Source organism: Calonectris borealis, chromosome 23 (assembly GCF_964195595.1).
Source record: "Calonectris borealis chromosome 23, bCalBor7.hap1.2, whole genome shotgun sequence".
Classification (NCBI taxonomy): Eukaryota; Metazoa; Chordata; class Aves; order Procellariiformes; family Procellariidae; genus Calonectris; species Calonectris borealis.
Window position 1 is genome coordinate 3,690,694 of NC_134334.1, and position 12,960 is coordinate 3,703,653.

Here is a 12,960-nt window from a genome sequence, read left to right on the forward strand (position 1 = left end):
TTCAGGAGGGAAACCTCCGATTGCTCCCAGTTCTGGGGTCTTGCAGTGACCTAGCTCTGAAGTTAGAACCAAATTGACCAGCTTTTCACTGAGTATGTATAATGTATATTATTTTCCTGGTGCCAGATCCAGTGTTACCATTTAGTGTTTTGTGCTTCTAACTTGGATCTGTATTCTCAAATTTTGACTTCTAAAAGGAAAAAGGCGTGACGGCAAAATTTCAGGGCAGGGAAATGGCACCTAGCAGAGAAGAGGAGTTATCTTTCTATTTTTGTTTTCATGCACATTCTCCAAAAGTTTAATAAAAAAAATTATTCTGGATCTACAGTTCTTCAGGATTTTCTCTGTGTAAATGTTTAAGAAACTTCACACTGTTAAGACTAAGTTTTAAACTTTGTTTAAAACAATGTTTGATGCTTAGAAGTGGCTTGATGTTCAGAACCAGATGAAGACCTTCCCTCACAGTTTTAGGAAATGCAGGTAGCAGTTAGGAGAATAAGGTATCACCCTTTCATATAGTCATTCACTTAGATAAATAATGATCACGGGTGTTTGGGGCCCCAGTGAGCTCTGGGGATTTCTTCATCTTTTAGCTGCAAAAAAGAGTGAAACAGGGTAAGAGAAATGCCTGACGTATAGAAACAGCTTTTCTCGTACTAGAGGTTTTGCTCCAACAGAAGGCCACTAAGGATATGTGCAGACAGTGTCACGTCTGCTCGTGTTTCCTGCAAATTATTAGTGTTTTGAAACTGAAGGAGGTAAAACAGTATTTTCATGGGACTTCCTGTCCTTAATTCTTTCTGTCTCCTTTCCCAAGGAGAGGGAAATTAAGCAATTGTGTGATTACACACCTGTTTTTCCAAATAACTTTTCAACTTACTGCCTAGTTTCAGCCCAACCCGGCAGAGGTGTTCAGTTCTTAAAAGCCTCAGGAAAAGAAACTCATAATTTACGGTGCTTGTGGGCATACCTTTGTTAGGTATTTTTTTTCTTCTAAAATTGTTCAAATTTTTTTTTGCAGTATACGAAGCTGTCTCTTTTCTTGATTTAGATGTGGCCAGTGTAGGCTGCATAAAGGAAAAATTGGGATAGATCAGGGACCCTGGGACCACACAAAGCTTGTTCAGGTGACTTTGCAGCTATACCACAGATACAGCCTGGATGATAAACCTGCAGGTCACTGAGAACTGTTTGAAATTAAATGCTTGGTTGTTTTGGTTTATAGCAACACTTCCTTTTCAGTGCTACATGTATGTAGAGTGGGGAAAAAATTCTTAAGGCATTCAAAATCTAAATGAAATATTTTGAAATTGTCAAAATGAATAGATTTGATTCAGCCTGGAGGTTTTTGGGTTGTTCTTCTTGGAGGGTAGAAGACAGCAATGAGTATTTGGGGAAACAATTTTTGGTTTGTGAAAATTTCTAGCATTAACATTTCTTCTTGATTTGGGCAGGGAAGAAAAGGCATAGAAAAGGGGCTGTTCACCATCAGGAATTGCACTATGCCTGCCATTTCGAAGGAAGGCAACGGCTGTCCAACAGTTATCTGAATGCTGCTTTCTACACGTGGTTTAGGCTCAGGTAAATGGGTTTTATTTGTAGTATTCACACAGTATTTTACAATGTTTCTTTTTCTGATAAGAATCAGGCAATAAATATAGTAAGAACACTGAAAAAGATTTCTCCTTGAGGCATACGTACAGGTGAGGTCAGAATCGCAGGATCCCACGTCGGTTGCAATGGCCCATTCAAAACAGCAGCCAGCGGAGAACAGTTCATGTGCAGACCCTTACTCAGCTCTCATCTGAAAGAAGCTCAGCTTCCAATTTCCAGTCTATTCTTACTCATTCTTGCAGCTGCTTTGTCCCGGTTCCGGCTGGGACGGAGTTAACTTTCTTCCCAGTACTGGGGGGTGTGCTGCCTTTCGGGTTCGGTGTGAGAGGAGCGCTGGTGGCCCGCTGATGGCCCGCTGGTGGCCCGCTGACGGCCCGCTGGTGGCCCGCTGACGGCCCGCTGATGGCCCGTTGATGGCCCGCTGACGGCCCGTTGGTGGCCCGCTGACGGCCCGCTGATGGCCCGCTGGTGGCCCGCTGATGGCCCGCTGGTGGCCGGCTGATGGCCCGCTGACGGCCCGTTGGTGGCCCGCTGGTGGCCCGCTGATGGCCCGCTGATGCTTTGGCTGTTGCTGGGCGGTGCCTGCACCGGGGCGACTTTTGTTTTCCCTTTCCGGCCTCCCATGCCCTGCCACGTGCAGGGGGGAGCACAGCCGGGGCGGTTGACCCAGCTGGCCAATGGGGTAGCCTATACGTGTGACGTCACGCGCAGTATAAAAACCAGGGGTGTGGGGGCCTCGCGCCCGCTCGTGACACGCGGTCGGCGGTAGGTGAGCAGTTGCATTGTGCATCGCCTCCTTTGTGTAGTCTGTTGTTGTTGTTCTCACTGTTGTTATTACTGTTCTACCTCGTTTTATTTCCATTATTAAACTGTTCTTATCTCAACCCAGGAGCTTTCCTACTTGTGCCCTCCCGGTTCTCTCCCCCATCCCACGGGGGGGGGGGAGGGGGTGAGGGAGCGGCTGCGAGGGGTTTATTTGCTGGCTGGGGTTAAACCACGACATTCTTCAATTTCAGTTGGGATTGTATTCAGCATACCTCCTTCTTGTCATTGCGTGCTAATGTCCTGCTGATGTTGCCGGGACTTCTTAGGGGTGATTGGTGGTGGCTGCAGAGTCAGAGGATCAAGGATTTTCTCTGGCTGGAAGATATTTACAGCACGTGAATATCCTAACTCTGCCAAGAATTTACACATTAGATAAACGTAGCCATGCTCAGCTACAGAATAGCCATATTGCTTAATACATATTCAGAGCCCAACGCCTCTTCTGCTTCTAAAACATCCACTCCTGATTCACCTTTCTCTCCTCTGAGCCCAGATAGGGTTATCCACTGTGTAGGGTGTGCTGTATGTGCTAGCCAACAAAAAATGATTGACTCTGAAAACTAGAGCCTAGATAAGGTCCTGTTTTGAAGGACCTACTTGGAACTAACTCCTGTTTAGGTGGGTATAACTTCCAGGGAACTAGGTCATAAGCTGGCAGTGCAATCATGGGTGTTTTAGGAGGTAGTGTGACATAATGTGAGTCTCTAGCTTCATGAAATAGAGTCCAGTGGCCTGCCTCCTCGCCTCAGTAGTTCTGCTTATTTCAGCATGTAATTTCCATTGAATCAGTGCAAGTTGAGTGCTTAGGTATCAGTCTTTCACTCCTAGAGTAGGTAGGTGTTTGCCTAAGAGGACTCAAATTCAACCCCTGCTGATGGAGTGGTTTTCTTTTTTTAAATACCCGCTGGTATGTTACTGGCCAAATGGATGAGTCTTACCAGGAAAAAGATAGGCTTGAAGACAACTCCCTACTCAGGTGAGTCTTTTGTGGAAAAGGAGAAGAAAAGCTGGGAGGATGATAGATCTTAAATGAATCTATGCTGGGAAAATCCTAGGCTTGAAAAGAGATATTGCTGTGGTAAAGTTCTCTGACAAATACCTTCTGTAGGTAGAAGAGGCATTTTTCATAATCTTCTGCTGTGGAACAAGTGATAACGATTGGTTCTGTCAGGCTTCCTGCAAGACATCAGCAGGGAACAGTTCGGTGATGGAAAAGTGTGCAAAGTTTGCCATGACACACAGTTTATTAGCCTATAACAAGGAAAGTCACAGGGACTATCCCTTGTGGGAAGACGACTTCACAAGATAACCATCCTCCAGGCAAGCCTGAGCACCAGTGTTGCTCAATTTCTCATTAGAATCACAGAATGGTTGAGTTGGAAGGGACCTCTGGTCCCACCCTCCTGCTCAAGCAGGGCCACCAGAGCCGGTTGCCCAGGGCCATGTCCAGACAGCTTTTGAGTATCTCTAAGGTTGGAGACTCCCCAGCCTCTTTGAGCAACAGTGCTCAGTCACCCTTACAGTAAAAAACTGTTTCCTTATGTTCGGACAGAACCTCCTGTGTTTCATAACTCTCATCTTTCTTTTTCAGTTACACACCTGTAATTTCAAACTGTAACCTGCCCAGCATAGCAGACTTCTCCTTTGCCTGGATTCCAGTTCGGGGGAGTTTTCCCTTCAAAGAAGAAAAGAAAAAAGGTGCTTTTCCTTTGGCTCCTCCCTTTTCTCCTTGCTGTTCAGACACTTTCGTCACCCAGTGCTGCTCACTAGCTCCTTTGAGTTCTTCACTTATTTGACCATATTTCCTGTTACCTTGTATGTGATTGCAGTTCTGTCCTTATCCACAGAGAGGAAAAGCAGATCTTCTGGAAACAGGATCAGCAGTCTTTCCTCAGAGTCCTGTGGAAAAGAGGTATCTTAGAGACAGCAAAAACATTCAATAACTTCCACTCAGTGGATCCGTCTCAGTGAAAGGCAGAGTGTGAAGTTTAATGACTGTGACAATACACCAAAACTCGGAACTGTCTGCAGTACCCAGTTGCTCCTGTGCCACCCACGGATACTGTTCTTCGTATTTCTTATTCAGGTTGGATATTCGTTGCTTAGAAAGCTGATAGGATATCACAAAGTGGTGAAGTTTTTTTAGAATAGGTCAGGCACACATCTGCAAGGAAATGTTTGGAAAATGCTGATCTTGCTGTGTGATTGGAAAGGGGTGGATTGTCCCTCCCCTACTACTCCTTGGAAGTTGAGTGCAACTGTTTGGACACATAGTCAGAAGCAGCTTTCAGAAATACAGCTGCATTTTCTCCTGTCTCTTTAATACTGTGGGACTTTGACATAATTAGCCTTTTTTTTTTCTTTTCTTTAAGCATGTGAGCCTAAACTTTCACTGGTTCCAGTCTCCTTAAAGCCACCCACACGTCAGAGTGATATACATTGTACATTACCCCCATGCAGCCGCTAGCCACTTGCACCGTGGTCAAATACTGTATCCTTCCCAGATGCTGAATAGGTTTTCCTTCCCACTTCAGAATGGTGTTACACAACAGATGTCTCATCAGCTCCCTTTTCTTCCACTGTTCATCACATGGCACCTTTTTTTTTTTGAGACAGAGCAAGATTAGATAAAACTACAAGTATGATGTTTTTCAGGATTATAGGGTGGTAAAAGAAAGGTAGTTAGGATATATGCTTGGAAACTGGGAAACCCATGGTGAAGTTCCTAGTTTGCTGTAGGTTTCCTACCCACTTGAACAAAATCAAGTGTACTGGTGGTTTCATGAGCAGCAGCTGAGACAACCAAACAGCTTTAGCTATTAAAAGGGACAGGTCTCATTTTCCTTCTCCCCCTCAGAAGAGGTTGTTTGAGACACTGGTTTGAGTTGAATTCAAATTTCATCTTAGTTCAAAGCACTTTGGGCTTGGCATTCATTTATTTATTGGGGGATATTTTCCTTTTCCTTCGAAGTAGTGCTGTCCAGCGAAGAGGGGAGGAGGGCTCAATGTGGGCTCACAGTATGCGTGGCTATGCTGAGTTCTGGGTGGATTTCTGCCATCTGTGTTGAATCCTGAGCTAACTACTGTAAAATCAGTTTGTATCCACTAGCTACAGACAATTACGTGAACTGTAGGGAGCATCAGAAATCAGCAGCTCTTAAGGATGGGTAGGCTGGGTTGCACTTTTCCCCCCCAAACTGAAGACAAGCATGCTGTTGGAGACGGCTAAGGTGCAGAGTCTATGCCATGCTAGACATCAAGCGCAGCAGGGTGGATGTTTAAAAAAGGGAAACCTTAGCAGAACTGTTAGTAAATAACACTAGGGAGGGGGGAATGACAAGCTGGCTTTCCAGTTGACTCCTACCCTTTAGGAATCTGAGCATACCACGACATGGGCGAGAGCTTTGGGAGGGCTCGCTGCGTTGCTGTCGGTGAAGTCCCGGCTGTATGGGTGTTTTCAGTGGCAGCGTAATCCTGCCATCTTGTGACCCTTGTGGGAGGTGCAGTGTGCAGTGTGTCGCTGGTGCGACAGTCAGCATGTATCAAAAAGTCTTTTATTTTGTGACTGTAACTAAGAGGAAATTTAATTTTTTTTTTTTTACCAGTGTAGTAATTACCTCCCGGGAACAAAAACGATCAGTAATTTTTCTAAAATCTCTCAGGAACTTAAAGTAGCAGTTGCAAATTTGTGTGTAGCAAGTTTACTTGCCCATAGCCTAGAACAGCATCCTCAAGTAGCATTACTGTTCGTTTCCAGCCTGCATTCTAAAAATCCGTGAAAAACTCTGCCCACTTTCAAAGCTGCCACTGTTTCCTGTTTTCATCCCATTCCCTTTACGTCTGTTCTGCATTGACTCACCAGAAAAGAGATATTATTGTTGGGACTGACTGGGCAGTGAGCGTTTGCCATCTTGATTTGGTGCTGGAGGTGTTGAACCCACATGTCGAAGTCAGCTGAATTCTGGCAGCAAATGAGCCTGGATTCTATCATGGACCCTGTGCAAAGAAACGTACACAGCCCCTGGGTCTGAGGAAGGGCAGTTGCGATCTGCCTTTGAGTCTAGCTGCCCCTCCGCTCTGCTGTTCGTTATCTCTATAGCCCCATTCCACCTGTGCTTTGATACCTCAGGATGAAACAAGCTCATGTCTCTCCCGCATGGTTCTTGATGGCAGATACTGGGTTGGCACTGGGACAGTTAGGTAGCTTCCTTGTTCTAAATGCAGACATCCTTGTTCTAAATGCAACATTTGCCTCCTCTTTGGTTTAAGTAGAAAATTAGAGTAAAGGGGAACCTATGATTTATATTGCCTTGCATGTGAGGAATTCTAGTTAACCCTAAGGCATTCTTGGTTTAAGGCTCTGCAGCAGTTGCCTGTAAAAACTAAGATTCCGAATTCCCTCCATCTAGCTATATCTCATCCCTCTGTGTAACTATGGCATGTGCTGCACGTGAGAGTCCACTCCAGAAAGTCATGGCATATTCTCCGGCATGGCTGAATGTTGGAGAGGAGGCATGTCCCTTCTTCAGTAGTCCTCCGCATGGCTGCAGAGCCCCTCTCATCTTCTAGCCACGTAGGCCAGTCCTTGAAGGCTAGAGCATGGGTATCGCTGCTTTGTGACTATCACAGGCCCCTTCAGGAACTGCAGAACAGGCTTACCAGAAATTTCAAATGTGTGGCTGATTGCACTCGCAATCTCTCTCAGACGCATCCCAGCAAGAGGAAGGAGACCCTGGTATGGTAGGGAATTGTGTTAGAAATTGTTTGGGAACAACTTCTCTGTGTGCCACCGCGGTCCCTCTGATGTACGGCGGAATGCTTTTCTGCAAGCCAGGCTAAAGAATTCCCCATCCTTCGAACCTTTGACTTTACGGAAGTCTGTGTGGGATGACATTCAGCTCATTGTCTGAAGACATAGGAAACTGGGGGGTTATTCATGTTTCCCTACCTGTAGATTGACTGTCCTCCTTCATAAAGTGCTCTAAGGTACAGGGGTGAGCTCTACCAATAGACCAAGGCTGGTGTTGACAAGTGCTTCTTAGGAACTAGGTGGAATTTCATCTGCCTTGCAGCCTCCCCCTCTTTAATTCCTGTCCCATGCCCCAGACCATGTGAGAAGACCACACTTGTGTTCAGGACAAAGAAGCCCTGGTTTGCATTTTGGATCCTGTATTTCATAAACTGATGATTTCTTTTCTGTGTCCTCTTACACCACCAATCTTAACTGATGGAGGGACTTAGATTTTTATTGACTCCAGTGTTATGCAGATCAAGGACCTTCTTTCTGTAGTTACGAATCATAGAATCATAGAATCATAAAGGTTGGAAAAGACCTCTAAGATCATCGAGTCTGACCATCAACTCAACACCACCATGCCTACTAAATCATGTCCCTAAGCACCACATCTACACGTCTTTTAAATACTTAGAGTATTTAAACGGAGTTTAAATTTAAACAAAGTTTCCTAGTTTGTCTCTCTTTTTTTCTCACATTTAGGATCCACAGACATGTACCAAAGACAGCCATCAGGAGACACTGCGGTGCTGAAGGCAGCTCTTCTGGATATGTCTCTCCTTGGTACACCGTGTCTGGTCTTACGACCTTCTTTCGATACCTCTTGGTTGATGCCTTGTTCACTTAGCTCACTCGTACAGAGTTGCAGTCCCTCTCCCTGGGTAAACAAATTAAGTGATAAGAGGCCAGCTAACATTATAGATCCTAGAAGTAGGCATATAAATAGAAACTTCCTCTTCAATCCCTGGAGCAGACCCCCTTCCCTGTTCAAAGTAAGCTGAAAAATGGAGAATTGTGAGCTACTGTGCTAGAAAACATGCCAAAGCTCCCCTGAACTCAGTGAAGTGCTCGGCTGATGGGACCTGCACATTTGCTCCATCCTAAGCCTTCCTCTTGGCAGGGCACCGCGGGTGGGTACCCCTTTTGCCATCTACATGCCAGAGCTATGAGCAAAGAGATATTTAGGAAATCCTGAATATGAACGTGCATACAACAAACACAAAAGGATTCTTGTGCTTTACCTCATAAACAAATGCCTTCTTTGTACGATCCACTGAAAGAATCAGCAAGTGGAAGGAGGACAGCACAATGTAGCATTCACACATCTCCTGTTGAAATAAGATCAATTATATCTTTCCTCCAAAATGGTTCAATTTTTTTTTTTTAAAAAAAGGAAATTATATGTCTTCAAAGCTCTTCACCTTCCCTTCCTGTCTGCTGATGCAGCCCTTGGTGCATCTTTATGTACAGACATGGTGACAGGCTGTCACGCTTGGTGACTGGTTGGTAAGTAGGAGCTACGCAGTGTTCAACTGCTGGACTGTCTTGCACTAGGTCACAGTTTGATTGAAGCTTTATGTCAGGAATTCTAGATCATCTTTCCTTAAACGGTCTCTGTGTGCTCTCTGAGCACTAATGAGCCGGACCATGGCCTTCCTGTGAGACAGGGTGGTTTTACTCGTGTGTGCAGCCAGATAAACAGTGATGTGCAGTTAGAGAGACGTGAATCCATGGCAAAGTTAGAATAGATCTCATTTCCCTCTTCTGACCTTGTCAAAACCGGGGTAATGGCGATCACACTGCATTAGTTTTACCAGTCACCTCCAGTACCTGTGGAGAGGGCTCGATTGTTACACATACAAATTTGCAACCATAATAACCAGTCCTTGGGGAGAAGAATACAAAAAACTTCTGTCAAAAAAAACCATTTTTGTTTCCCCAGGGAAAGAATGAAAAGATTCATGCTGCTCAAGGAAATGGCTATGAAATCCATTCAGCTTTTGCTGGCACTGCTGAAAAAAGTTGAACATATTAGCATTAACTTAACAGAGGTCAGGACAAATTGTAGCTTTAGTCAAGCCCTGGGATTTGACAGTAATTTGGACAGGAGCTATGAAATCCAATTTACCCCTGCTTATCCTTTGCATATTACTCAGTGGTTATAGTAAGAGGATGATTACCTCCATGCAGTAACTTCTCAGAAAAACCAGGGAGGACCAGATAATTTCCCCAAGAGAGTGGATGTCCATCCCTTCCCAGCCGCTGATAGGCTGCGTGATCAACAAGGTCGCTAGTTCCTCCCGTGTTCTTCCCCACAGAACTTCTGTCTGAAACAAAGAAACATCAGCCTGCATTTCTTCTGGTAATCTTACCAGGCATATCCTGTAAAGTAAGACAAGCAGAGGTGGAAAAATGGAAGCAAGAGCCAAAAAAATAGTGATTTATAACACTAGCTAAAAGAGAGAAGGGGTGGTTTTGCAGCCCAGACAGTGGGAGATTTGGATGTTGACCATCTATGCGAATTTGCATAAATCACTTCCCCTCCCTCTGAGCATCTTCCCTCAACAATGGTGATAAAATGTGGAAAAACATCCAAAACTGACTTGTGATGACAAACTTTCTTGCACAGGAATTTGTAGAACAAAAGCTGAAAACCTATAGCTGGGCCTCAAAACAGAGAGAACTGTTGGTTACTTGCTTTCAAAACAAAGGGCATGTCACAGCCTCGGGCACTTTACTGTCATGGGATACTGCATCAGGATAGTGCCATGGCCTCTGATTTCTGCCTTGATTCTACATACTAATCTTTGCTTGCGTGACCCTGCTCGTACTCACATCTCCTGTTCCTGCTGGGATTGCAGGGTCCTTGGGGTGGAGGGATGCCTCACTCTGGCCTTCTGAGTTGGACCACGTTCTGAAATAGAAGAGAATATGGAAAGGCACAGAAAAGCACTTACTTGTGTTGCTTTTTTTTTTTTAAAGAGAGAGAGAAAGATTAATGCTCACTGAGCAGACAAGTTTATGCATTTCTGGCATAAATTTGGTATATTTTAGAATACGTTATTTTCGACAGGAATATTGGGTGGTAACAGCTCAGTGAACTCTAGGGAAAAAAAATGCAGCAGATGCAGAATCAGACAGCAGGCGTGTCAAGGAATAACAAACCTGAACTTTTGGGGAACATACCACTAAATGTGCCCTCACATTCAGCAGAGACTAGGTCCTAAATTCAACAAAGCACCTGCACTCCTGATTTTCTACTGGCATTACATAGAAAAGAGCGTAGGGATGATGAAGGCACTCTCGGTGTGCCTGCCTTAATAGACAAGGAAGGAATAACACCGTTTCTTGGAATATGGTGAAATTATGGAAGGAGATGTATAATGTAGCTCAACACTTGGCCTAAAGAATACTGAGGTGATATGGTAACAGCCTTCACATATGTAAAAGACCACTAGAAAGGGGAGGGGAACGATTCTTTCTTTTTGTCTGTGGTGCATAAAATAGAGACAATGGCCTTACCTGCGTTAAAGGTTAACTATTAGGAAGAAACAATGGCTTGCCTGGGACATTGCAGAACCTTCATCACTGGAGGTTTTCAAGGACAGGTTAGACAAGCATCTGTCAAGCAAGATTTAGGAAGAGCTGAGGCTGCTCCAGAGGTGGAAGCAGGACTAAAGGCCTCCTGAGCTGCTTGCCAGAGCCCCAGGAGTTAGTTGCGATCGCCGGCCCAGAACAGAGTGACATCCATGGCAGGAAGGAATGATTCCACCCTCAGTTTCTCAAATGCTGACCCTCTATCTTAAAAGACTGCAGGGACATATCGAGGAGAAGGAAGCAGGCTCTAGTTAGAAGGTTAAACGAATCTGACGCTTAGCGTTACTGTAAATTCTGGCTAGAAAAAGGGAAGAAGAGAAAGCTCTTCCTTTAAGGGAGTCAATTTGGAAAGCAAATACAGCCACCGAGTTTCAGTCTCAAGCACCAAACGTCTTTGTATTTGAGTGGAGCTGATGGGCTTTTTTTCACGTGCCCCCAAAGTTGCCACCTACCTGGTCCTGCCTGTCCTCAGCAGCTCCACCTCATCCTGGCCGGTCCCTGCAGACCCAGCCCGCCGGGCGCTCAGGCTGCAGCATCCCATGCTCGGTCCCCGGCTCCCCCGCCCACAGATGCTTGCTGCCAGCTCCTGCTGCAGTCCCAGGATCGCATGGATGTGCCTGAACTAGGGTCAATTAGAGTAGGCACAGGGGGGGAAGGAAACACGCATGTACCCTTCAAATTACGGCTCATTTAAATTTCTTTTGGGTTAGAAGCAGCAGCGTCTGAGATGTAAAAGCATTTCCTGTTGCTTTTAAACCTCTCTCCCTTCCTCCCCGTCTCCTTGGTCCCCCAAGCGTCATCGTTTCCTGCTGAGATGGTGGCCTGATACGGTAAGTACGTGCTGCTGCTTGGCTGTCGCCTCAACCCGAATGAAAAGTGAAAGTGTCTTAATACAACAAGGTTAAATGTGCAAGGCACAGAGGATCTAACGAGCGAGGGAGCTGGGCATGCAGCTACGAATGACGGGACAAACTGGGGGATTTCCACTGTTAAGCCTTGGGTTTAGTCTTTGCAGCTTCTCTCCCTGCCTTTTTGTATAAGGACTTTGTACGTAAAAGGTTTGGCCTGTTTCTGGATTGCACCGGTCAGATCAACGTTTGTGAAAGGGATGAGTTTTAATGCGGTAACGGTTGTCTCCTTTTCTGTAACTTTCCTGTAATTTCTGGCCGGCTGGTTAAAGTGTAGCTTTCCGCAGAAGAACTAAGAACTTACAGAAACAATTCCTGGTTTTCCAGTTGAAGTGGATACCTGTTTGTTTATATAAGGTGAAATGAGCTGGACGTGCACAGCACATACAAGTTTAGCTTTTATTTTCTTTCTGTGTCTTCTGAAGCCGTGAAAGCCCTCTTGCTCTGTAATGGTTCAGAGGCTTTTTCCACGATGGTCGAAGGGCTGCACGTGCGGTATAGTTAGGACAGTTTGTTGATAATTCTTTCTGGGCAACAAGGCAACCTTTTTTCTAGAGCGACCAAGCTTCTTGGAAGAGTTCTCCAGCACTTTGGCAGGGCTCTGAGCGAAGTGGTTGGTACTGCCTGTTTGTGGCCGCAGAAATCGCCCTGTACACAGGCCGGTTCTGAGCTTCGAGGGTTGTTTCTGGCCGAGGTCTGCAGCATCCTCGTGGTAGAGAAGCACGAAGTGGCAGAGTGCCTCTAAAGGCAAAACACTCTGGCCTTTGAGGCGCTTGTTGAAAACCTCGAGAACCAAATCTGGAAAAGAAGATGCAGTTAGGAGATGGTCTAAACGCTCTGACGCTAAAATACACCCAAGCTGTTGTGTGTACGCACAAAGCAGCTGTGTGCATGGGAAGGATGAGGGGTGGGGAAGGGAATTGGTTTCCAACCTGTGATCTCTGGCCTCTGTGGACTATTACTATTAAGACAATTTTAAAAAAAAAGAAAAAAACACCACACTTTTCTTGCATTCACTTCAGCCGGCTTCAGCTCCACTGGAAACATTTTAGGAAATTGGTAGGAAAAATATTGTAAAATTGCTTACAATGCAATACAGGATATGAATACACCCCAAAATAAACATACACATGCACAGGAAGGTAACTGTATGTATGAAAGTAAGCATAAGGAGGCTTTTGCTAATACCCTTCATGCAGACGCAGACTCTCCCATTGCTAT

General features: G+C 45.2%; 2 protein-coding genes across 2 annotated transcripts in view; both read right to left on the reverse strand.

Moving 5' to 3' along the window:
• Positions 1-1,361: 1,361 nt before the first annotated feature.
• LOC142092394 (putative pleckstrin homology domain-containing family N member 1) lies at positions 1,362-12,137 on the reverse strand. The gene is made up of 11 exons (XM_075172386.1): positions 11,284-12,137; positions 10,070-10,148; positions 9,415-9,561; positions 8,476-8,562; positions 7,099-7,171; positions 6,299-6,435; positions 4,890-5,036; positions 4,252-4,338; positions 4,039-4,114; positions 3,539-3,615; positions 1,362-2,754 (listed from the first exon to the last, which is right to left on the reverse strand). The coding sequence occupies exons 1-11, from the start codon at positions 11,370-11,372 to the stop codon at positions 2,662-2,664; spliced, it is 1,092 nt and encodes a 363-aa protein (XP_075028487.1). The 5' UTR covers positions 11,373-12,137; the 3' UTR covers positions 1,362-2,661.
• TTLL10 (tubulin tyrosine ligase like 10) overlaps positions 12,137-12,960 on the reverse strand; it is a 40,628-nt gene continuing 39,804 nt past the window's right edge. The window contains 2 exon segments of the mRNA XM_075171904.1: positions 12,137-12,321; positions 12,323-12,537. Coding sequence (XP_075028005.1) covers positions 12,241-12,321; positions 12,323-12,537 — 296 coding nt within the window. The 3' untranslated portion in view covers positions 12,137-12,240.